Source organism: Podarcis filfolensis, assembly GCF_964270895.1.
Source record: "Podarcis filfolensis genome assembly, chromosome: 2".
NCBI lineage: Eukaryota > Metazoa > Chordata > Lepidosauria > Squamata > Lacertidae > Podarcis > Podarcis filfolensis.
Window position 1 is genome coordinate 80,913,315 of NC_139605.1, and position 27,265 is coordinate 80,940,579.

The window sequence follows — 27,265 nt, forward strand, 5'->3', positions numbered from 1 at the left end:
GAGAGAGAGAGAGAAAGAGAGAAATCCACGAGGCAATATACAACTTAAAATCAGCAGAGAGACATTGGGGGGGGGGGAAGCAATACATCAATTAAGCATTTCAGCTAGATGGATCAGAGCAAGGATGCATTCAGTGACAGAGCTGTCAGCCTCGAGGGTTGCATACATGCATCTGAATCGTGCCTTGAGAAATCAGGGTGGAAGATAAAGGTCCCTTGGTAGAGACATGCTGACTAGGTGGGGTAGCACATGCAGGAATGATCCAGATGTGGTGCATGAATGGGATGGGTATGCAGTCGCTGGGTTGGGGGATGTGCAGGTGGGCTTCATGCATAGAGATAGGGTGGGCCAGGCATGCAGGCAGGAGCCAAAGTGGGACACAGGCTTTGCCATTGCTCTTTCCCCCTTAAGTTTGAGATGTTCACTGCGGCCTAGGTTGCTGGAAGCCCCCCCCACAGAAAGGATATGGCCATTCGGTGATCTTTTTGGCGTATTTCCTCACCACGTTGTCCTCACTGAAGAGGAAGAGGGAGCGGTTGACAGTCAGGCAGCTCTGCCGGACGGGGATGGGGTTGTAGAGTGCCATGGTGCGGGCTCGCTGGGCCATTGACTGTTTGTATATCCTCTGGGCCCCCGGGGGACCACCTTGCCGGACGCCCCCGGCACCCCGGCCACCTCCACCGCCTGCCGTTCCGGAGCCAGCTCCCCCTGCACCTCCTGCCCCATAGCGGGCTGGCACCTCGTCTCCAAACCGAGCCATCCTGTAAAGAGCAAAGGGCCGGGGGTTACGCCGCTGAGGATGCTGCCGGAGAAAAGAAGAAGCTCATCACATCCCATCGGCTGCTGTAGGATGCTGCTAGGGAAGCTTGCAGCAGAGGGAGGGGCACTCAAGCTGGAGAGCGGTCGGGAAAAGCAGCAGAGATCCTGGACATTGTCACTCTCGCCTTCCGTTGCAGGGGGGGTGGGGGAAGCGATGTACAAATTCCCCACCCTCTGCCCAAAAGGTTGCAATTGTCGGGGTGGGAGCCACACCCCAGAAAAAGAAAGGGAAAAAATCACCCCAAAATTGTGGGTTGCAATTGGTGGGTGGGGGGGGGGGGAGCAAAAAGACCAATGCACCAAAATGCCCCTAAAATTAATTACAATGAAAAAGAAAAAGAATCAATGCAGCATCAGTTAAAAATATTTCAATTTAAAGAATAAAAAATGCATTGCAACTGGGAGGGAGAGGAGGGGGAAATGACAATTAAATGTAGCGACAGCAGCACCTCCTCCCCACTGAGGGAGGGAAAAAAATGCAATTAAAGAAATCAAATGCACCAGTTCCTTGCTCCTGCCTCTCTTCTCAAGCCCAGAGGGAAAGGAAATTGAAATAAAAATAAAAATAAAAAAGATGCCATCAAAATTAGGCTCACTGTCTAGGTATTTGCAATGCAATTTGATGGGAGAAATGCAGGCTTCCTCTGTGCCGGACAGCTTGGCAAATGTTTGCACTCGCAAAGAAAAAAAAGCATATATATATATATTTTTCTGTAAGATTTATGAAATCAGTACATGCCCTCCCATCTCACTGATAGAGAAATAAAGTACTGCATTGGTGATGGGGGAAAATTTCTTTTTTAAAAAGCAGAAAAATACCCCCCCCCACAAAAAAAACCCCAAAGACACCCTAAAATCAAAAGAAAATCCCCCCTCCAAAGGTTTCTTTTCACAGGAGCTTCATCCTGTTATCTTCAGCACTGTCCAAGATCTGAAGGCGAAACGGTTTGGGCTCTCTTTAAGCTTCTGAAGCTGATGAAGGCTGAGCTCCCCCCCTTCTTGCTATCCAGCGGTCTCTCTTCCTGCCTTTTTCCCCGTGTGATTGCGTGTATGAGTGTGTGTGCGTGTGAGAGACACAGAAAAAGAGAGCGTGTGTGTCGGTTTTGCCTCAGCTTGGAGTTGAATGCAGCAATGACATCCTGTAAAATCCAAAAATGAGAGAGACAAGAGAAGTAGTTGCCATCCACCATCTACTCATAAGGGTTCCCTGGTTGCTGCAATGTCTAGTATTTTTTCCTGCCCTGTATTCCTCCTCCTCTCCTCCACCGCCTCCTCCTCCTCTTGGGTAAGCTAAAATAAGACTGGTGTTAGGGAGGGAGGGAGGGAGGCAGGGAGGCAGGCAGGCAGGCAGGGAGAGAAAATGGGAAAAAAAAGAAAGAAAAGGTCTGATTCACTGGCAGGTTGAGCTCTAATGTGCAGCAGTGGATCGATTTAATGCAAGCACAGAGCATCCCAAAGCCTCGGTCAGGCTTGGCACATGATGGCCTAGAACCAATAGCAGGGGCTACAGCCCAACCAAACCCAGTTGGCCACACACACACACACAGCTTGATGGGGTAGGAAAAACCTGCATACAAATGGCATCTCTCAGCAGCCCACACCCTGGCAGATTAGACTGATGTCAATTCTCTGATGTAGACTTAGATCTTTCTACTGGAAAGCGGGAACATGAATATCTCTACCCCGCCTTCATGCCCTCATTTGGTATAAAAATCAGGTCAGAATGGGCTTCCCTTACTTTACACATTTTATAGTGAATGCAGTTGGCAACTACCAAGTCCTGGGGTGGAAGTGGGGGCAATGTTAGAACCGCCGTTCGATGTAAGAAATGCGATACTGCTGGAGTGAGTGTTAGTAAGACATGCAAGTGTAAATGTGCATACACAAGTCAGTGTACCATCTGCAAAGTCGAAATGTGCAGATGGTTGCATGTGTGTGGCACAGAACTGTAAAGTGCATGTGTCATGGACATAAAGCTGAGATATCTGAGCAAGTCAGCCAAACTGACACTCCACTTGTTAAAATAGTTCTAGTAGCTCCAGTGTTGTCTTTGCTACACCAATATACAAATAGTGAATTCCAGTGGGTTGGACTGTGAGCTCAGTTCAGCTAATGAGAGTATCAGCAAGCATATAGAGGTAATCCAGTCAACCTTGTGTATTTAAGATTTTCAAAATGCTTTTGAAAAAGTCCCTTGCCCAAGTAGTTATGGGTTAAGAGGAATCATCTTATGCAGAGCTTTTTTTTCAGCTGGAACTCACCGAAACTGGCACCTCTCAGGTTGGCACCATTGCCACTATAGGAGAACAAGGGAGGCGTTCATGGTGAGTTCCAGCACCTGTTTTTCTAGAAAAATAGCACTGCTCTTATGGATCAGCAATTGGTTATGGAATAGGAAGTAAGGAGTAGGAATAAACAGACAGTTCTTCCAAAGAAGGTGTGTAGAAAGTGGACCTGTGCTTTTTAACTTATTCATAAACAATCTGGAGTTGGGGGTCAGCAGTGTGCTCATAATTGTTGCTGATGATACAAAATTGTTCAAGGTGGTTAAAACCAGAGCTTTTTTTCTGGGGGTACGCAGGGGTACACATAACCCTAAACATTTTGTGAATCTTTGTACTTTTGTCCATTTACTGTATTTATTTCCCCCAATTTGAACTATAAAATGGTGATTTTCTTGAGTCAAAATGAGAGTATCCCTGAACATTTTTTTAAGAAAAAAAAACTGGTTAAAACAAAAGGGATTGTGAAGGGCTCAAAAAGGATCTCTCCAAACTTGGTGACCAGGCAGTAAAATGGCAAATGCAACTAAATGTAAGCCAGTATAAAGTGATATACATTGGACAAAAGAATATAATTTAATGATTATGCTAATACAGTCTGAGCTGCTAGTGACTGACCTTGGGGTTATAGTGGATAGGTTCAGTGGAAATGTTGACCCAGTGTGTGGCAAATTCCATGTCAGGGATCATTAGGAAATGGTTTGAGAATTTTTTTAATGCCAATATCATAATGCCATTTTTAAAATCTATGCTGCAACCACACTTGAAATAATGTGTGTGGTTCCAGTTGCTTCACCTAAAAAGGAATATTATAGAGTTGGAAAAGTTTCAGAGAAGGGCAACCAAAATATTTAAGGGGGTGGAGCAATCCTAATTTGAGGAAAGGTTAAAACATTTGGGGAGTTTTAGTTTAGAAAAGTGGAACAGGATGCCCCTATTTTTGTTGGAAAATGTTGGATGGGATGGAATATGACGTCCCTATTTTCACTGGAGAAACACTGCAGGGTATGTGATTGAAATTTATAAAATTACACATGGCGTAGAGAAATTCGGTCGTTTTTCTCCCTCTCCAATAGCACTGAACGTGTTAGAAGATGAATGATAGACAAAATAAATTACTTCTTCACACAGTGCATAGTTAACCTTTAGAATAAGCTCCCACAAGACATAACTTGGATGACTTTAAAAAAGGATTAGACAAGGATAAGGCTACCTATGGTTGTTAGGACATATGTATGTCCTATCTATGGCTATGTCCACCTTCAGAGGCAGCATGTTTCTGAATGCCAAGTCCTGGGAATCACAAGTGGGGAGAATGTTACTGCACTCATGTCCTGCTTGCGGATTTCTCACAAGGATTGTATTGGCCACTGTGAAAACAGGATGCTGGACTAGACGGGTCTTCTACCTGATCCAGTAGGACCATTACATTAAGTTTTTATAGCATAAATAAACCTTTTCACTGTAGTTCTAGGTTCTGGGTTTATCTACCCTGGTTTAAATCTGGACTCATTCCACTGGTTTGAGAATTACAAGACTTACGGCTACATTCCCATGAAATGTATGCCCAATAAAGGATACAACACTGAATTAATCTTTTTTTAAAAAAATAATCTTTATTACTTTTAAGACTTACAAGAAAAGAAAAAAGAAGAAAAAAGGCGAGAGAAAAAGACAAAATAGAGGAGAAAAGAAAAAAAAGAAAAAACAATACAATATATAAACAATACAAAACACAACCTTAACACACAAAACAAAACAAAACAAAACAAAACAAAACAACAACAATTTAAAAACATATACCATACCATTTCATTGCTCTATCTTTCATTCCCTTTTTTCATCGACCTCCTCTCACCTCCCTTTTTGTATTCCACTTCGGTTACTTGTTCAGCAATTCCTTTCCATCTTTCTCTATTTTTATCATTATGAATATCTTAACATATTTTTAACCTTATTTTCCCTTAATACTAAAGTACTTATTTATACTTAACTCCTTATAACATTTCTGCTAAAGCCATAAAGTTTCATTCCAACAATTTTCTAACACTCATTAATTTTACAATATTTCTATATATAAACTTTAAACTTTCCCAATCTTCTTCCACCATCTCTTCTCCCTGGTCTCGGATTCTGCCAGTCATTTCCGTCCATTCCATATAGTTCATCAACCTGGAGATCTTCTGTCCAAGGCTCTTAAATCTTTTCCAAGTCCCTTCTGCAGTTTTTCTTCATATTCTTTGATGCTGAAGATGCTGAGGAGCAGGTCTCGGGAGGGCCCCGACCCAACCATGCCCCCATTCCCTCTCGACAGGCCAGCCAACTCTCCACAGCTAGAACCAAGGTCCATACAATATCTCAAATCATATTTGAGATCCAAAGGCCCCCACAACTCCAATCACCTCCTGACCCAGATTCAGGACCAAAAGGTCAGTAAATCCCTGCATGAAAGAGTCTATCCAACCTTCCTTCTCCAACCCAAGCAGAGCTCCAATCTTCAAATTCTGACTTTTTCTATATTCATTCATAAAAGGCCTCCACTTATAGTCCTCGATTTGCCTCTGTAAGGCTGGGGCTCCCACTTGTATTACTTTAGGTTCAACAACAACAACTTTCTCCTTCGTCTTCTCCCCAGTTTGTCCTGTCAAAGTAGGTTCCTGTGTCAAGTCCTGAACAATTTCTGTATTGATGATCACTTTTTGTCCCAAGTTCTCAAGTTTAGTAGTCATAACATCCGTCTTCTTGTGGAGCTGTTCCAACGAATAGCTTATCTTACATAATACAGTCACTAAGGCTCCTTCTGTCGACATTCTTAAAATCCAAGGTCAATCTCTGATTCTCACAGTTCTTATCTTGCAGCTGGAAAAACCCCAGCTCCACTCTTGTAACAGTTTCAAAAGCTCCCTCTAGAGGGAAACAGTCTCCACTTGTATCAATCCTTTCAAACACAATTTAAGCTATAAAGTTAGTTTCAATTTTCAGTTACTTTTCCTCCTTTTTAAACGCAGAAGGGGACAATGGAAACAATATATTTCTCTTATTTAGCCATCTGTCAACATACTTTCTGTTCACAGTCAATGAGCTCTCCCAAGACGTCAATCTTACTGGCAGCCCGTTTCCAGGTTCAGAGCAGTGGTAATTTGATTTTTCACTCTCTCCTGCAGGCTCGCTAGGTTCAAAATTTCCCCCCTCTTCTCCTGCTTCCAAGGGGGGTTTAATAGTTTTAACCGATGGAGATTTAATCCTTTACAGAAGACTTTCCAAGGCTTTAACTTGCAACGTCTTTGCTTCAATCTATTTACAAAAAAGGAAGGCGGACTTCCTGTTTAAAGCCTTCCCGTTTCGATGCCAAATTAGTAAATTTAAAGATCCAATTTTCTGTTCTACTCACGGGTAGTTGTTTAAAGTCAAATTGTCCACAGGAAAAAGTCAGCGCTCTCCGGCAATAGCGATGCGGCTTCACTCCGTGAAAGAAGCAGTCAATTCGAAGCACCGCGCCACTCACCCCACTTTGCTCCGGATCCCCAAATCAGGGTTTCCCCGCGAGTAGGGGAGGCACAAAAGGTGCCAGCCGAATTCCAGGTTCACAAGCTTCTCCCGCCTGTGATTTCAGTGGGTCTCCGCCTTCGCCGTGGCGGTCAGACCCTGATTTCCACGGAGCAAATTCCTCCCGATCGGAGGAACTCCGCCATTGCCTGGAGGCGCCAACCCGGAAGTCTCAACATTGAATTAATCTTGCAGAAACTGCCTCCATGTGACAAACCAGTATTCATGAGCAGCATCTTTCTTTGATTGCTGGGGATCTCTTCTACGCTGCCGCAAACATTTATTTTGTAGGTGTGTGATTGTGTGGAAAACGTTCCCAGCCAATAAGCCATTTTAATCCAAGCAGCGTGACACTCAAGATTTCAGGGGGAGCAATTTAGCCAGTGATCCTCTTTCCCAGGTGTAGGGAACCTTCAATTCAATAGCCACATTCCCTTCCGGGAAACCTTCTCAGGGCCATATGCCAGTGGTGGGGCGGGGCCAGAGGAAAAAGTAGGCAGAGCAATTTATGTAAAATTTACACACACAAACATCTATCTGCTCTCCATCCAGGAAAGCAAGAGGGACCAATTGAGTTCAAGGGCACATTCCAGCCAAGCAAAAACACCCAAGGAGGATGTGAGGCAGGGCCAGCGAGGGTTGTGGCAGGGGAGAGTGTGTGGCCTGGAGAGAGTCCCAAGAGGAAGAGGCCTGGAGGGCTGCATTTGGCCCCTAGGCCTGATGGTTCTAGCCATGCTTTATCCACTGAAAACAATGGAACTTCTGAAGAGGTATGTATAAAACTGCATTGTTTAGTGGCATCCATGCGGTGGATAATTCTGTCACATTGTCTTTATCATACTGCTCCCTTTCAAAACAGACTCTGTTTGGCGTCTGTCTTCTCCACCGCTGTAACATCAACACATCTCTCACTATGTAATTTCTCTTCATCATATGGCACATTTCTATAGTGGTAGCACAGCATGATGCCGACTATGATTAAGGAAAGAGCGTGGAAAAGACACCACACACAGCATGCTTCCAGTGGTAGCCACATGACGGAAGCAACACGTACCCCAGCGGGGTGAGTGGGTGGCAAAACAAGATGGCCCACCCCAGCCACCAGCTGAATAGAGGGTGGAGCTGTTAGCACCTGAACAAGTGCTTTAAAAACTGGGAGTTCTATATGGGAGAAGACACCTATGGGGCAAAAATCTGGCTCCAAACTGTATAGGTCTCTAAAGATAAACACCATCACTTTGAATCTAGGTTGGAAGCAAAGAGGTAACCATTGAAGACTGAACATATGTTATACATACCCTGCAATTACCTCCAGAGATCAGTCTGGCTGCCACATTCTGAACCCTATACAGCTGAGGAACAGCCTTCTGTGGCAGCACCATATAGTGCATGTTATAGCATTACCCTAGAGACAAACAGTTCAATTTTGGCTACAATCCTAAGCATGGTTTACCATGAGTAAATTCCCCTGAATTACCTGGGACTACACTGCTGTGTTTTGCTTCTAATAATGGAGGACAAAAATAAAGAAACTGTGCACAATGGCAGCTTTTATTGGAATATTTGAGGGCAGTATCCTACAGCAGTCCTGCTATAGTGACTACAGTGGTACCTCGGGTTAAGTACTTAATTCGTTCCGGAGGTCCATTCTTAACCTGAAACTGTTCTTAACCTGAAGCACCACTTTACCTAATGGGGCCTCCTGCTGCTGCCGCGCCACCGGAGCATGATTTCTGTTCTCATCCTGAAGCAAATTTCTTAACCTGAAGCACTATTTCTGGGTTAGCGGAGTCTGTAACCTGAAGCGTATGTAACCCGAGGTACCACTGTATAGGGGAAACCCTACTGTGTACCCTAGCTCCTTCTTGAAAGATAAGATAAAGGCAGCAGAGTAGGAAGATGATGTGGTGTGTGTGATAGACTCAGTGATGCCATTATTTTGCTCTGTTTCTTACAGATCACTATAAAATAACAGCATTCTGCAAAGGGGTGGATAGAGCTGTCTGTCACAATGGTATTTCTGTCTTGGTGTCTGCGCTGGAGGGCAGAGACCCTGCTTCAGCCTCAGCCATGCTGTTAGCGGCAATAGCCTCAGATGCACAATCCAGTAATATACACTTCATACTTTCTCTCTCTCTCCCTCCATCACCTCCCCCACCCCCCATCTAGCTAGCCCTTTGCTTGTCAAGGGTTGCAACTGGAGGTGGGATTGAAAAGCTTTCAAAGCTAAGTGGCACCAAGGAATATTTCAGGTCATCTTAATAAAATAAAAAAACTGTTGCATTGAACACTGCTAGCCAGAATTGAACCTCAGTGGCATATACACCAAAGGATAAAAAAATAGCAGTGCTCTTGTGTACTTTTAGCATTCCCATTCTCTCACAAGGGTTCACTTGGTCAGCCCTTCCCTTTCGCTACTGCAGACTGCTGATAGCTCAGTTCTGCCTACTGTGTGGAAGATTGCCAACTTCCTTAACCAGCCTATGCTGCTATGCTGCTTGATCTGCGGCTTTTAACAGCAAGGAGAAAAGTGTTGTATGTCACCTAACTGCTTCAGATCAAGTCTGTGATTTGTGAAAGGCTGGAAAATCCAGGTGTAAATATTCATTTCCCCTCCCCTCTGCATGGATCAACAGGAAAAACAAAAACTGGGCAGGACCTCTAAACAGAATGATGATGATAATGACGATGATGATAAAAGGCAAAGGAGCTCCCGCCCCGCAAGCCTCAAACCACTTTGCCTGCTCACTCTGGACAAGCTGGTGCTGCAACTGTATTTTATAGCAGTTTCTTTTTTTTGGCCACAAATCAGGTCTGAAACACTGGACTAAAAAATGTCACAACATTATCTGAGTTCTCTATAAAGGGTGGGTGAAGAAAGGGTAGCAATTTGAGAGAGGGGGACTAGCATGTAAGGAAGCAGGAACGAGCACTGCTCTGAGGAGGAACAAAACACATGCTGCAAATACATATGTGACTAGGCAAGACCTGCAGTTGTGTGTACAGAGCCTATACATACAGTTTGTGAGTGTGTAAGCTCTTTCGGGTGGTCTGCCAATGTATATCATCCACCCACCCATTTGCACCTTCTGCTCCTTCCTTGAAGCAAAGCGGGAAAGCCATCATTTTGGCAAACCAACATGTCACATCCTACCATATGAAGGCCAGTGCCAAGGATTTGACATTCTACATGTTATGTACTGAAGTTCTCACCCTGGGCCTGCAGGGGGATACTGTAGATAGTTCAGGTTCACATATGCAAATAAGGGATCGAAAGTGACATTCAGTGATTGGATAGTTACAGAAAATGGTTAACTGTTGCGTTCTAGTGGAGCTCTATATAAGCAGGCTGGCTGAACCCTTCAGTTCTGTTCTGTTCTGGCCTGTGAATAAACAAGAGCTGTTTGAAGAATCGCCGTGTCGCCTGATATCTTCACCCACAACTTAACACTACATGCACAGCATATACACTACAATAAGTGCTGTTTTTTCTAGAATGCCTTCCTTGTTCTCTTATAATGGCAATGGCACCCACCTAAGAGGTGCTGGAACTGAGTTCTGGCATATCCTAGATGCAAAAAAGCATCTGAGCTATGGCTCTTTCCTCTCTTGGGGGATGGAGTGGCCTGCTGAGCCAGGCCCTCCTTTTATCTCCATCAAATTAGGCTGCCTGGAAGGCTCCCTCCCATCATACATTTCTCCCTTCGCTTCACCCAAGCCACGGCTGCTTTTCCTCCCACTCTCATTCTTTATCCCGAACAAGGAGTACTCTTCAGCTCCTTCCAACCTGGGGATTTTTACTTGAGGAGGAGGAGGAAGAAGAAGGATACAAACATTATCCAGACTAATGACTGGTTTTGTTCTCTTGATTTGGGTAGCAAACATAACTGATGGTGAAATCAGGCTATTTCCTTTCCCCACACTGTGACAGAATCCCAGAATTCCACAAAGAAAAATCACCCTGCCCCTACCCTTAGCCACTTAAGTGTCTCATACGCACTACCCTAAAATAAATAAAATAAAATACTGAGCAACAGAGGAGTGACTTTAAAAACAATGATATTTCACAAAATAATAAATATAAATTTTAAATGAAACATCTGCACTCTCCTGGTGCAATGCAGGAGCACACATATACAGCACTAGTTTTAAAGAAGTTCAGGGAGGCAAGCATGACTGCCACCCACTCATCTGAACTGCTTCCTCTTCTGCATTCCAGGTAGAATAATAGATTCATAAAATAAGAGTGAGAAGGGACCCCAAGGATCATCTAGTCACCCCCCCACTGCAATGCAGGAATATTTTTGCCCAATGTGGGGCTCAAACCCACAACCCTAAAATTAAGAGTCTCATGCTCTAGTTTTTAAAAACCTTGATGGTTACACCCTCCTATGTAATGTAAAGCCAGCCCTGTTTGTATTTCTTAATGGCTGCAAAAACCACCATGGCAGCTCAAATATTTTGATATTGTACTAATTTTGATTGCTTTATTTTGCAATAGTGAAGGAGACATAAAATCAGAGGCCATAAAATCAGAAGGTAACGCAGCTAATTAAATGCTTAATTAAATAAACAAGTTTTTAATGGCTATGAGAAAGTGAATCAAAATATGGCCCAGTGAGCATTCCTGAGGAGGCTACACCTTAGCTGTAGCATCACCAGTGAAAGGGTCCTGCTCTGGATGTGAGAGGATATTTCATTTCAAATAGAAGGAATACACTGCCCAGAAACCGCTCAGAGTGACTGGGGAAACCCAGCCAGATGGGCTGGGTATTATTATTATTATTATTATTATTATTATTATTATTATTATTACAGTATACAATAAAAGCATCATTTGTAGATCTTCATGTGCAGGTAGCTTTGTATGGGAGGTTAAACTCTAAGGACATTGCACCCAGACTATTTAGACTTTATAGGTGATCACCTGCAGCTTGAATCAGGAGGAGGAGGAGGAGGAGGAGGAGGATTATATACCGCCCTTCATCTGTAGATCTCAGGGCGGTTCACAGCATAAAGCTAATCAGAAGTCAGTGCTGATCAGCAAATGCTGATTTAATATACTCTCTGTTCCTGGGCTCTATCAAGAACTAAGCAGCAACTTTCTGCACCAGCTGGAGCTTCCAAATGGTCTTCAAAGGCAGACCCACAAGTTGGCGTATAATGTAACAGCACACTGCGTGCCAACATGTCAGAAAGTCCCAATGATGTACGTGTATGCACACACACATTTTTAATGAAAAGCCACGTTGGAGGGGTATGTGTGTTGAGCATAGAAGCAAATGGTGTGTGCACATAGTTAACATTTTCACGACCAGGCATCTTTCTGTTCCACATCCCCCGCACTTGCTACATTTCATTCCTATAATTTTCTGGATGCACACGAACCCTCTCAAGGCTGCTTTTCTTTTTTCCAAATGCTGCTAAAGCTTCCTTTTGTGTGTTGGTTTGTTGCGTGTAGCTTGCCCGGCAGTGTAATTATATGAATAGAATGGTGGTGGCCAACTCCACTAGCATCACCTAGTGATGGGGATACTGCACTAATGGCACTGGATCAGTAGCAACATGTAGTACTAAAGACAAAATAAATTTGGGATTTTTTAAAAAAATCATTTGGAAGTAACTTGAGTCCTTGGAGCACGAATAGCCAATTAATGCCCCTTGGAACAGACGGGGCTTGTGTAGCAGTGCACCTATCAACTTTTAATCAAAGCCTTTTTTAATTATTGGGGTGGGGGAAAGAAAAATGTGTTCAAAAGTCATGAGGGATAGAGGTGTTCCACAGTTTAATGTGCCATCCTACCTTCCCTTTTTGGTCACTAGGTATGTTCAACTGAACATGCTCTGTGTTATGTACTTAACCCTCTGCAACAGTGATGGTGCCCTTAGCCATTTTCTGAGAATATAAAAAGAGCCTTGCTGGAACCCACCAAAGGCCCATCTTGTCCAGCTGTAAGCACAGGTGATCTGACTGGGCAGGGATCTGCTGTCAACTGGGAATTCTATAGTGCAGCAGTTTCCAGCAGAGCTTGCTGATCAGCACTGACAGCAAGCCTTGCTTGCCAAGGAACAATTGGGAGCACACTTAAAGGCTCCTGATTTTCCTTTGCAGCTGTATCTTTACCTGCCTCACACCTGATGCCACTGATGCCCCCACTGAGCTAATCTGGTCAGCAGCTTGGAGGTTCTCCATCCCTGACCAACTGTATAACTTCTATCTGGCTTTGCTTTATCCAGTAGGAAAAACATAGCAGCAATTAGGATGCTAAGAGTATTAGCTTACATGCATTTAAAATACATACAAACTGTATGATAGATGATAGATAGATGATAGATAGATAGATAGATAGATAGATAGATAGATAGACAGATAGATAGATGATAGATAGGTAGATATAGATGATAGAGATAGATGATAGATAGATAACGGCATCTTCCCGCAGACACATCTAATGACCCTCTTGAACAGAAGGGTTTTAACGTGTCTTTAAAGAAAGTGGTGCTCTGATGGACCTCTCTCAGAAAGGCTATTTCACGCCCTGCTACTGGGCTTCCTATTGACTGGCCACGATGGGAAGCTGGATGTGGAAACAAATGAATGTTTACTCTGGTCTTGTAGGCCCACTTCATGGGCAGATGCTGCAGAGGAATTTTTTTTTTCCTTTGAGGATCTTAACACTGAAGAAAGTTCAAAGAAGGGAGAAATCAGGAGTGGTACTCTTTGAGACACGCATAGATGTGTATGATATTTCAGGGAATCACCTGCATGCTGAATAGTGCTCAGACACAAGCTGTTAGCTGGGGCAATCAGTAACAGGGAAGATGGAGTTCCCAGACAGTCTGTAAAGGAAGACACATCCGGTGGTACCCAACTAAGTTTTAGTTAGCATTAATGCCAGATTTAGGGTGTTGTGGGCAGTTCCCCTGCACAGGGTGCAGAGCTGAGGAAGCGCAGAAAGGAAGGTGAAAGGGAAGAGGACATCAAAGTGAGAAATATTTAGGAGGGGGAGCCAAATTTTGTCCTCACTCAGAGCACCATATTGCCAGAGCCTGCCCCTGGTAAGAGTAGATCTACGGAAATTAATGAATCTAGTGTAATCATGTTCATTAATTTCAGTCAGTCTACTCTAAGTAAAGCTTCACTGAATGCCACCCATAGGCACATTTCTAGCACTATTTTTTCATTTGAAAGTGCTTAAGTTTCCGAGGTATGCATGCATGAATGTGCAGGATGGTTAGCTGTGGCTCAGCCTCCCACAGTTGCTTAAATCAAGAGCACAAGGACCAGCTTGCAATTGTAGGTAAAAGATTGGCAGCAACACAGAAGATAATATCAGGGGCATTGCTAGATATTTAAAGGACTCGTGACACAGGCCCATGACACAAATTTGCATAACATTTCCTAATGCTGATTTATATGTATAGATGCAAATATGGGCTGACTTTCAGACAAGGAGAAAAACAAACTCTGGCTCCTTCTATGAGAGCTTACTATGGGGGGGATTGGGCCTTTTGTTAATTAAGATGGCAGGTAGCTGTGCTTCACCAGTACTGTGCTTTTCAGCATACCCTGTAAACAAAGTTAAAAGAAAATAGGGGAGAGCAGCAGGAGATCCAGGGTCTAGTGCATAAAACCCAGCCCATGCCCCCCGGGCATCATTTAATAACACTCCTGCAGTACATAATATTCCTATATTCCTGTAACTCAACAACTATTGAGCCCTCAAGAAGAAGAAGAAATAGTTCTTAAGTAATTTGTGGAATTTGAGGGAAAAGAAGCTAAGTTTATATAATTGCAATGGTTTGGATTTATTTACACTTATATCGTGTGTGTCTCCCCACCCCCAACCCACTGTGGATCCCAGAGCAGCATGCATCCAGGCACTGACCAAGTCCTAGCCTTGCTTAACTTCAGCAGGGTGGCAGCCTCATGCTCCTTCTGACCAAAGCCTGGGGCTCTGGGATTTAGGCTTTGGAAAGCACACACCTTTAAAAATGAGGGCAAAGCCTCACAAGTCCCTCATTGGGTGAAATATTCCTGCATTGCAAGGGGTTGGACGAGATGATCCTTGTGGTCCCTTCCAACTCTACAATTCCATGATTTGATGAAATCACTTTTCAAGGTATATATATCACAACAGTCTGAGGATTCTAAATGCCTGGCCTGCAGCAAGCTGTGAGTCTATGAAAAGGGTGGAGCACTCCACAGCCATCCACACACACACACACACACACACACACACCCTCTGTCTTATACTCTTAATCGGTCTTTATTTATTTCTGGAAATGGTCAAAAGCAGGACACTGGACTGGATGGGTTCCTTGGTGTTCCCTGTTCTGGCAGTTCCTGTGTGCATGTGGGTCTGAGGATAAAACAAGGCCCAAACTTGTATTGAAAGGAGGGAGGCTGCTGTCTAGTCATTTAAATACCCTATAAAATCCTAAATATCTAGGACTGCTGCAGCTGAGAGAGCCAGCGCTCTGCACACAAGGCATAATGGGCTGTCTTGTTTGAGTCCCTAACCTATTTTCTATTCTCCCTTTTCATTCCCACCAGCCTTGACGTCACCAGGTTCCTTTGTTTGAGGGTAATGCTTTTGTCCCATGCCAGCAGATCTGAGGCTGCCTAAATATAGTCCTTAAGGCACCAGCGTCTTAAGAACCGGTCTAAAGTACCTAGCTGAAAGACTCCAGAAGTGAGGAAATAAGCAGCACGCTCAGTGATTTCTGAGATCATTGCCCTTGGCCCTTTCCTTGCAGTGGGCCAGGGAAGATAACAAAGCTACAAAGGAAAGCAAAATATAAATGCATGCCATAGTCCATTATTTATTTATTGGGGAAGCTGTTTTATGCTGGCCACAGCACCCAACAGGGGAGGCATGATGGGACATATTCTTTCTGCAGCACCCTGGGAGTACAGTTGGACTTTGAGCAAGCAGAATAGGCAGATTCCCCCCTGCTCTGCACTGGAACAAAGCCATGGTCCTTCTGCCCTAGGTTAGCAGGAGCCAACACAATTGGCTCTTATAATGGCCCTGTGACAGATTTACCCTCAATAGCCCTGAGTTGCATGCATGTTGAATGGTCTGCACCTAGCTCATATCCACCTACACTGCAGGCAGGATAGGATGCTGATCAGGCATGGCTTCTGTACAATAAAAGCATTATGGAGAGGGGCCACATAGGAACATACTAAGACGCACCCATTGCCTCCTCCCATGACAGAGCCAGCAATGCAGGTATGGGCTACATATTGAGGCTCCTGGGTTCCTTCTAATAACAAGTATGGATGGGTCACTTTCCAATGTAGAGAAGATACCTGTTTCTTTAGGAGCCCTCAATGTAGTCGTTCCAACAGAAGTTATTGAAAGAGCTTTTTAAAATAATTTAATTCAATTTTAAAATACTTTGAACATCTGAGGATTTCAGATTAACCTTCCTAGACTGTTTTTTTTTAAAAAAAGATTGTAGGTTATAGGCAGTTCAGAAGTGTCATATAGTCAGATTAAGCTGACTGTGCGGATAAGACAGACTTTTCCCCCCCTTAAAGAGGAGATAGAAACTGCAGCTTTAGACTTAGGAAATTTAATCACTCTGGCTTTGTGAAATTATATGATATGTAAGCAACAGGTATGGACCACATTCCATCTTCTGCCTGCTGATTGTGCCTCCTTTCCCTGATACCATGATCTTCTCCAACATGCTTACATTGACAGGGTAGTCACTGATCCTCTGGCCACCATTAGCTTAACTGCTCTAATGCCACACTAGGCAAACTTTGGCCCACATAACTGAGTGTTTGTAGAGAAAGGTCACCGGAAAACTTCAAATCTGAATTCCAAGGTCAATGTACACATCTCTGTGAAATTAAACCCCTTCATCTTTGGCACCATGCAGTGAGGTTTCAAATAGCATCTCACATGCATATACAGATTGCAGAACAGTTGTACAGTCTCAGAGCCATTTTGCCATTGCAATATAGTCAGCTTGTTGCTTTAGAGGTAGAATATTAAACAGCGTCTCCTGTTGTTCATAGTGCAATCTTCTGTACTCAAAAATAAATTTCATGAAAACAGGGATGCAGAAAAGGGAGGTATGGGGAAGTCGTTGAAACAAGGCTTAAGAAAAAAAGGTTATGAAATTATACGTGTTTATATGTTTGTTTGTTTATGTGTTGTTAATTGTATTGTGTTTTAATATATGTTGGAAAATCAATAAAAATTTATTTAAAACAAAAAAAACAAAAATAAATTTCATTTAGTTCAAGGAAGCTAAGTTTCAGACAAATGAGTACAGGATTGCAGGCTCAATAATGCAAATAGCCTTTCACTCTGCCCTCTTTCACTCACTCCTTTTGCCAAGTAGTTTGCTCAAATGAGAATCACTTATAGCAGGGGTGGCCAACTCCCAAGAGACTGCAATCTACTCACAGAGTATAAACTGGCAGTGACCTGAAACTGGGGGTTCAGGTCAAAGTTGTTAAGCTTTTTTTTAGGAAGGAGGAAGGCCCATTAAAATGTTGAGCTTTTTTTTAGGGGAGCCACAGTTGTTCAGCTTCTTTGAGGGGAGCCAGTGATCTACCGCAGACGTCCAGTGATCTACTGGTAGATCACAATCTACTAGACATGCCTGACTTATAGCTTCTGTTTCTCCCTTAAGACCTCACCTCCACTTATTTCCTCTCTGGGAGAACATCTTAAGCGCTTCCGTAGTATTGCCATGGACCCTCTACAGATTCCAGCCCACAGAAGCCCTCTATGGAGAGGAGAGCTCTGCCCATGCTAAACTGCCATAATACATTGGAAAACAACAGTGCCCACTTTGTTTAGTTACTTGAGGGAAGGAGAGGTTATATTGACAAAGTGGAAAGAAGCAGGAAGAATGGTAGCTACCAAGCTCCGTGGGACAAAAATCTCTCACACAGCCAAGAGTTTGCTAAGTCAACTGTCAAGGAAAGCATCACAAAATGAAGAAGTCTTTCTGTGCAATGCAACTGTCTTGTGTGTTTATCTTCTGAAAAGTCTTTTAAAGAAAGCAGCTGTACAGGAGACAGGCCTTTCCTCCAGAGGGATAGTGATCCCTTAAAAAAGAAAGACAGTCTCATTTCCCTCAGTTGTGAAATGTCTCATTGCCCTGAAAGGCAGCACTTTGAAAGAAAAAAAAGAAGCAGCAGTTTCTGGTATTTCTAATAAATGTAATTTCAAAGTGGGGGAGGGGGTCTCATTCTCTGCGAAAACTAAAGCAGTTTAAGCAGTGTGGCCTGTATTTATTTAGGGGGCAGGAATTCACTGAGACCATGGCCAGTACCCAGGTAGTCCCTGAGGCACATACAGGCTCTTCCATACATAATCCCTTCTTTCTGTCTGTCTATTATTATTATTAATCATCATCATCATCATCATCATACCCTATCCATCTGGCTGGGTTTCCCCAGCCACTCTGGGTGGCTTGCAGCATATCTAAAAACATAATAATAAAAATCTAATTCTGTCTCTATCATCTCTCTCTTCTACTGCAGTTGCTTGTGTGTACTACTTCAGAGGTCTCTCTCAAAGTTCCTCAGATTTGGGGAGTGATTTGTCAGGTTGCAAGGGGCGACTTTCAAAGTAGGTGCTCTTAATTTCCCACTTGCACATATAGAGTTCCCCACTCAGCCCTTTAGACCCCAGCTGTTATGGGATTTGAAGCTGACATTCTAATCCAAAATATGTTTATTTGGACACCCCACTGCTTTAAATGGGGTTTGCCTCTAAGTAAGTATGCTGAATACTGCAGCCCTATTCCAAATTTTAGACCAAACGCAGCCTGGCAGTTTCCTTTTTGTGCCTACAATTAATTTTATATGCTCTGACCCAGTTTCAAAAATTAACATGCAAGTGTTTCTCTATAGCAATCTATCCTATTAATCCTTGTACTTGGGAAAAGCGGACCAGAGAGATCAAGTGTTTGCAGAATTGGCCCAGAGATTAAATATCCATCTCTGAAGTTTCTGGTCCTGCCCAGTGTCAAGGCACTGAATGATTTGTAATTTTTATTTATTACTAGATGGATAGTTTTATTTATTTAAAATATTTTTACCCCACTTCTTCCTGAGTTCAAGGTGTTTCACAAGCAATTTAAAATGAATGTAAGTCACTTCCTCTGGAAGCACTGTACAACATCATTATTATTATTATTATTATTATTATTATTATTATTATTATTACCACCCACCCTTCACCAGCAGATCCTGTGGTGGGTTGCAACAATGTAAAATTCAGTATTAAAAACAATTAAAACAAATTACATTCACAGGAATAGAGTGGGTCTTGAAAACAGACATCTCAGGTATCATTGGCCAGGGTTAAGAGGTTTATCTTGGGTTGCATACTTCAGTAAGTATGCAAGGGCAACTCAGTTGGATAAGGCCAAAGATCCATCTAGTTCAGTATCCTGTTTCTCATATCAATAAACCAGATGCCCAGATGTGGGACATAAAGGCAACAGCTCTTCCCCAGCAGCTGAACAAGGAATTTCCACTGAGCTGTCGTGGCCAATAGCCACTGATAGAATACCTTCAAGCAATTTGTACAGACCTCCTTTAAGGTCAACTGCTATAACCCACAGGGCCTACCGTCAAGAAAACAGCAAGGAAGAAAAGGGTTAAATGCTCCATTGTCCAGTGCCCCTCCTCCAGTAAACGTAGTAGTCTACTGTTTCAATTCTATTTTAGGACTACCCTGGGAGATCCTGATTACATATCTCTTACAGCATAATTCGTTGAGCTGCTTTCCTATGAAAGGTTATTGACTCATGTGAAGAGTAAGCTGATGGCAGGTACAACCATTGGGGTCATCCAAGGAAGCAGAATGTTGGAAGATTCAGAGCAAATAAAAGGAAATTCTTCTTCTCATGGTAAAGGTAAAGGACCCTTGGACGGTTAAGTCCAGTCAAAGGCGACTATGGGGTTGCAGCACTCATCTCACTTTCAGCCTGTGTTTGTCCACAGACAGCTTTCTGGGTCATGTGGCCAGCATGACTAAACTGCTTCTAGCGCAACGGAACACCGTGACAGAAACCAGAGCACACGGAAACACTGTTCACCTTCCTGCCACAGCAGTACCTATTTATCTACTTGCACTGGCATGCTTTCGAACTGCTAGGTTGGCAGAAGCTGGGACAGAGCAATGGGAGTGAGCTCTTCTCATGGCGCATAAAGGTAAAGGTAAAGGGACCCCTGGCCATTAGGGCCAGTCGTGGCCGACTCTGGGGTTGCGGCGCTCATCTCGCTTTATTGGCCGAGGGAGCCGGCGTACAGTTTCCAGGTCATGTGGCCAGAATGACTAAGCTGCTTATGGCGAACCAGAGCAGCGCACGGAAACGCCATTTACCTTCCCGCTGGAGCGGTACCTATTTATCTACTTGCACTTTGACATGCTTTCGAACTGCTAGGTTGGCAGGAGCAGGGACCAAGCAACGGGAGCTCACCCCGTTGCAGGGATTTGAACTGCCGACCTTCTGATCGGCAAGTCCTAGGCTCTGTGGTTTAACCCACAGCGCCACCCGCATCCCTCATGGCACATAGTTAAACTATATAATTAGCTCCCAAAAGAGATAGAGAGGAATACCAACTTGGATGGCTTTAAAAGAGTATTAGACAAATTCATGGAGGATAAGGCGGTTGATTTATTTATAGACAGTATTCAACTAAATAATAGAACAACAGAACTCCCTCCCTCTTCCCCCTGCACACATTGTCAGATCTGCTTTGGAGGGTTGAGGGAACCACCAGAACAGAGGAGAGAGAAAGCCCCACTGCAAAAGCAGAAGTTGTTCTGCTTGCCCAAGGAGTGCTATTTTAGCTACAACCCCCTGGTCTCCCAAGGTCAAAGTGCAACACTGCACCATACTGGGTCTCAGTGCTCTACCTCAACGGTCAGAGGCATTGTATGTCTATAAACCAGTTTTCCGGAATCACCAGTGAAGAGAATGCTGTTTTGTTTAGGTTCTGCTTTCAGGCTTCTCAGCAGCATTTAGTTGTCCACTGTAAGAACACGTTGCCGGACTAGATGAGGCTTTGGTCTGATTCAGTAGAGCTTTTCTTATGTTATTAGAATTTGCAGCACTACATTCCTTTTTTTCTGTGTGGGTACTCTATCTATTCTCCACCTCCCTCTTTCTCTCTCAAACACATGCACACAAACACACAAAGTGGAAGTGGAAAGATTCCCAGGTGAGCAAGTGCTGGACCCTCAGCATCCAGACGGATGGATGATGCTGAGGGCCACATGAAATTAGCCTGGGGGCCACACATCCCCCTACCAGAACTAAGAGAGTTTCTGAGCTTACAAATAAGTGGGCGCTGATCCCAAGTAATCTAGAGCTTGGACCTCTGTTTTTTATTAAATGCACTGCACCTGCTCAAAAATATTCTTTTTATATCAGACAAGAGCGAAACAAGTTTCAGGGCTGTGATTTGCAAGAACAGAACTTGTAATGCTATAGCTTTTTGATATGAAATATTATGCATAATGTCTTTAGGCTTCCTCAGAGTTAGTCTTGTGTATACAGATATGCTAAAGCAGTTTTTAAAAACAACTACTGTTTGCTAATGCTGTTTCATTAAAATAAAACTAATAAAGAAAGGGGGAAAACACACTTATTATTAAGACTATGCTATTAACAGTGGTTGATCTTGGTAAATAAATTTCTTTGCTATGAACATTTTACAGGCAATGGACTGTAATTTGGAATACAAAGTCAAATGAAAGGCATAACAAAGGTTCAGTATAAATAAATTATCCACTCACTCTGAGATAACTGACTACACTAAGAGCTACCTCCCGAAAAAGCCAGTTGTGAACAGGCAGAAGACTGGGCTGCATCTGTTGCCAGATGAAAGGGAAATGATCTGCTGAACCAGCAAAGCTCAAGTTCTTTTCCCTACAACTAGGTGGAAAATGGCACTTCTATCCATGCATGCCATAGAAAACATCAAGGCAGCAGCCTCTCCTCCTGGTGATCTCTGCTAGTGCAGAATAAACACTAAACCTGCCTTGTTTACAGTTTCCTCCTCTTCCACTCCCCCCATTAGCAGGTAAGTGAAATGATTTCATTTCTTTCAGCCAGGCTAGACATGTGACTGACCCCCAACTTGGGGACAGTGAGAACCATGCCTAAATTACTTTATTAGCCATATCTGAAAAGAATTACCAGGTAGATGGGTTCAAGTATGTATTTATCCACAAACAGAAACACTCACACTGTCAACTTTGACAGTGTATAACAAGTTTTAACGTTTTCTTTAAATAGCTGTTCAGATGCGTATATACTGGCTGATCATCAACTCTTCTTCACCACATGCCACAAATTAATCAGTGACTCATAGGGCTTCATAAAGAACATCAAATAAAAGTGCAGGAGGGGAAAATGGAGTGATTGACTAAGGAAGTGCCCAGGGCCAAACCATTGCCTATCCAAATCTGCTTATGCAGAATGAGGGCGAAAGCTTATGTTTTAAAATCTGAAAAATTCATTTGTAACATATTTGTATCTGAATATTCATCTCAACACAATAAGCTTACTCATAATGTAACCAAGCTTGGAAACCAAATAAATGTTTTTTTGCGAAGCTATAATCCTTCCCCCTAATCAAACTCTCTGTTCCCAATATTTCTTGCTCTTCCTTTTTAATGAGCACTAATTAGCTAATGCATTTTAAAGAGCAATATAATGTTATTGGCCTTTTTGGTCTTTCACATATTGTTTGCCTTGTTTCTATGTGGACTTAACTCTGGAAAGAGCTTGTATGGGATATACACTAATCCAAAAGCCCACTAATTAATTTCGGCGATTATTTTGTGCTATGAAGTTTTTTTTTTAGAGAACAAATCAGAGATGGAAGAAACATAAAGTGGCCTGTCCCAAGAACATACCTTTGAAGCAAAAAGACATTTAGCTGTGGGCTTGTTTGGAACTGAACAACAGGAAAAGAGACCAGCAACAAATAATTGCAGCATTGAGTGTTGCTGTTCAGTGTTCCAGCCTGTCAGTCAAGCTGTTTTTCGGGATTTTCAATTCCTCCCCTACAAGTTTTCTATCCCCTACAACAGACATTCACAAAATGGCCCCCGAGAATGCTCAGTGACTGACCATGCCGATGCCTTCTGTCTGTTTTTCAGTGGAACTTTTGGCCAACATAGCCATCCTAACTTAGCACTTAGAATCATAGAGTTGGAAGTGACCCTGTGGGTCATCTAATCCAACCCCCTGCATTGCAAGCATATGAACCCATACGGGGATCAAACCTGTGACCTATAGAAATTAAATTTTTATACCTCCCTTCATCCAAAGATCACAGGGTGGTTTACAACAGAAAAAAACCACAAAAATTCAATTATGAGATTTTTTAAAATTTTCTTTTAGGGTGGGATGTTATATGCCAAGACCCTTCTAATTCCTGGATCCACCAAGTTTTAAATCTAAGCAAGGATTCAAATTCCTGGAATAGCCAGATTAGCTTCCTGGCAAGGTAATGGCCTAAGTATGGGTCCTTAAGGTAAAGAAGTGGTTCTGTGCCAGAGGGCAAATGGGTGCCTCCCCTCAACTGTCTGACAGTTAGGGAGACAAAGGCCAGAGTCAAGAGTTGAGTTATGTGGTCTAGAAGCTAGAAGCTGCCAGGCTGCAGGCTGGGCAGCTGAGAGACAAAGCTATGTCTCATTTCTGCTGGAATCCAAGTCTGTGACTATGGGAGAAGCAAGACACTCTTGGGGTGTTATTGCTGTGAACCCCTCCATCGTAGGCCCAGGTTGTATGTATGCGTAAATAAACCATATCTCATAAAGACACCACAGTCTTTGATGTGCCTCATTCCAAAAACCAAACTCTGAGTAAGTGCCTGGAACTCCTAGAATCTCACACCTCTCAGAGATTGGGGTGCCATCCCACAAGACATACAATAATAACAAACAGTAACAATAACACCCCTCCCACACAAACACACAGTTTAGATTGTTTAATTAGCCAAAGGCTTGGGAGAAGAGGAATATTTATGCCTGGTGCCTAAAGATATGTAGTGAAGGTGCCAGGTGAGCCTCCCTGGGGAGAGCATCCCACAAGTGGGAAGCCACTCCAGAAAAGGCCTGTTCTCATGTTGCTGCTCTCTGGACCTCTCGCAGATGTGTATTTAATGTATAGCTACAGCAAGTGTGCACCTAAGGCATAATTTCATGCCAGTCCATGCTTGTTCACAGCACCGGCAGTATCTGTTGCGGAACCAGTAGAGGCTATGTGGCAAGAATTGTGCTTTGAAACCATAAAGCATACTTGCTTTTTCAATATACCTATTTTCTCTCCCTCTTCCTGCACTTCCAGTTTACTGAACAAGCACTGATCCAAGAGCATGGCTGGCTGCCACCTGGATGCACTCTCAAAATGCAGTGACTTGAAATAATGATTATGTTAGGATAAAGCCACTTCTTGCTTTCCCAGTGGTCTCTGTGGAAAGGAAAATCAGTCTTAAGACTGCAGTTCTGTGCACACTTATTTGGGAAGAGCCTCACTGAACACAGAGATACTTACTTCTGACTAAACATGTCAAGGATTGCATTAAGTGTGGACCTCTTCACACCTTACTTGGGAATCAAAGTATCTTTGCCACCATGTGTGCTAATGACAGGGAGCCAATCCATTCCAAAGTGTTAGATAAAATTCCTCACCAAAGACTATTGAGTAAACTTAGCAATCATGGGATAAAAGGACAGGGCATCTTATGGCTCAGCAGTTGGTTAAAGAACAGGAAGCAGAGACTGGGAAGGAAATGGATAATTTTGATGAAGGAGAAGTGAATGGTGTCCCCCAAGGACCAGGACCTGTGTTTTTAAACTTGTTCATAGATGACCTGGAGTGAGAGGTGAACAAATATGGGGCCAAGTTTTCTGTTAATACCAAATTTCTCAGAGAAAGAACAAAGAGTGGAAGGAACTCCAGAATGATTCCTCCAAAGGGGGTGAATGAGCATCAAAGTAGCAAATGCAATTCAGTGTATGCAGATAGATCTTGGGGTCATGGTGGATACCTCAAAGAAAAGACCCAGTGCACAGTAGCTGTGAAAAAGACAAAATACATATTATGGATCATTAGGAAGGGTTTGAACATATAACTGCCAATATCATCAATGTTGTCCTTCGAATGTATGATGTGATCACACTTGGAATACTGTTTACAGTTCTGGTGGCTACACCTCAAAGAGAGGATTACAGAACTGGAAAAGTTCAGGAAAGGACCTTTTTTGTTTAGAAAAAAGGTAAGTAAGGGGGGGACATGTCACAGGCATGGCAGGGGGCATAATAAAATTACATTTGTAGTGGAGAAAGCTCTTCCCTCTTTCAAAATGCTAGAACTTGGGGTCATACAACAAAACTGAACATTGGAAGATTCAGAACGGGCAAAAGGAAGTACTTAATCACACAACATGTAGTTAAACTATAGAAATCACGACCACAGGATGTAGCAATGGCCAGCAACTTAGATGGCTTTAAAACAGTTTTAGATAAATTTATGGAAGACAGTGGTACCTCGGGTTACATACACTTCAGGTTACAGACTCCGCTAACCCAGATATAGTACCCCGGGTTAAGAACTTTGCTTCAGGATGAGAACAGAAATCATGCTCTGGCGGCGCGGCGGCAGCGGGAGGCCCCATTAGCTAAAGTGGTGCTTCAGGTTAAGAACAGTTTCAGGTTAAGAACGGACCTCTGAAACGAATTAAGTACTTAACCCAAGGTACCACTGTATAAAGCTACCAATGGCTACTAGCAATAATGGCTGTGCACTGCTTTTAGTATTGGAGGTGAAGTAGTCCTCAGACGGCATTACGCTCTTCTATCATCTCCTCTGCTAGAAAGGAGCTATGGGCTTTCCTTCCTAATAATGCTTCAATTCTCACTATATTTGTGGTGTGCAATCTAATGATTTACTAAATTAATCACTCATAAAATATGGTCTTAGAATCCAAGCTGTCTCAGAACAAGTGATGTTGCCATTATAACAACAGACCTCCAGTCTCTTCAAACTGTCTTTGTAGAACTAGAATAAAATCCAAGAATGCCGCTTTCCTCCAGTCCACCCCACTAATCCCTGAGACTTGGCTTCCTGCCACTTTGCAGTCACCTGCTAGAACCTACTCACATTACTAAATAGGGAGGTGAACCCTAGCATTTTAGCTCCTAGATGCAGATTTCATTATGAACAACTCAGCTCTTATCCCCCACTCACCTGTGGAATTAATCAACTTTCTCAGAGGATTAAATGTTCATCCACACCCACCATGGCAAGGCTTTAATTGAAAATGCTTTGGAAAGCTCACTCAGGTGTCTTTTTGTTGTCTATACTTGTCCCTCCCAGAGCCAAAAAAAGAAGCAAAATTGATAGTTGCTGGTGCAATCACTGAACAACACTTGTCCTCTCCAGTTAAGAGCTGAATTTCAGAAACAAGCAGCCTGTGCGGTGTGTTGGCCCCATTTACACAACCACCTTGCTTATGGTTAGGAGCTTTATCCACCTGTTCAGACCAAACCATGCTTATTGATGACAAGTCATCGGAATAATTTGCCATCAGCAAAATCCACATTTATATATCCCACCATTCAACACACTTTGGGGGGATGGGTCTTCCCCCTGGCATGCATGACTATGAGTTCTGTTTAGAGCAAAGAGCACAGAGGAGCCATTAAACATAAGCACATTTGAAAAGAGGCTGACCATGGGAAGAGTGGTCACGTGAATCAGCTTGTCAATTACCAAGCAGCCCATTAGGGAAAATGCCACAATACAAATAAATAGGGGAGCATAGTCATTGCCCATGGCTTTCAGTTTGTTGGTACATATTCAGAAACATTTTGGACATCTTCAAATGTTACAACCTCATTCATGGGCAGAGGTCAATCCCTTGGGGTGGGGGAGGAAATGTTTGCATTATAATATATAGCTACAACAATGCAAACCAAAGATATGGCTTTCCCCCTAGGCTCATGTAAGCCTTTTAGTTAATGGGGCTCATATAATGGGCCCTGGTAAAGGTAAAGGTAAAGTACCCCTGCCCGTACGGGCCAGTCGTGTCCGACTCTAGGATTGTGCGCCCATCTCACTTAAGAGGCCGGGGGCCAGCGCTGTCCGAAGACACTTCCGGGTCACATGGCCAGCGTGACAAGCTGCATCTGGCGAGCCAGTGCAGCACACGGAAACACCGTTTACCTTCCCGCTGGTAAGCGGTCCCTATTTATCTACTTGCACCCGGGGGTGCTTTCGAACTGCTAGGTTGGCAGGCGCTGGGACCGAGCAACGGGAGCGCACCCTGCCGCGGGGATTCGAACTGCCGACCTGACAATCGGCAAGTCCTAGGCGCTGAGGTTTTACCCACAGCGCCACCCGCGTCCCCATGGGCCTTGGTGGAGAACTGATATTCCAGGCACCTGAAATGCAGGACACTTCTTCCTGCTAAGCTACAGCCTGCTAAGCTACAGAAAAAAGCACAAGGGTTTGGGACTGGTTGTGTGTGTAATTTCTCCCTGTTTTAATAGAACTCTGCAATATGCCTGTTTCTTTACCCTTGTAATCCTTCTCAACAATGGTATTACTGA

The 27,265-nt window shown here is 43.3% G+C and overlaps 1 protein-coding gene across 2 annotated transcripts in view; it reads right to left on the bottom strand.

Annotated features, from left to right (window-relative positions):
* CACNA1A (calcium voltage-gated channel subunit alpha1 A) overlaps window positions 1-27,265 on the bottom strand; it is a 253,987-nt gene that overhangs the window by 206,112 nt on the left and 20,610 nt on the right. For both annotated transcript variants that reach the window (XM_083595029.1, XM_083595030.1), the window contains exon 3: window positions 468-761. In XM_083595029.1, coding sequence (XP_083451155.1) covers window positions 468-761 — 294 coding nt within the window. The remainder of the gene's footprint in view (window positions 1-467; window positions 762-27,265) is intronic.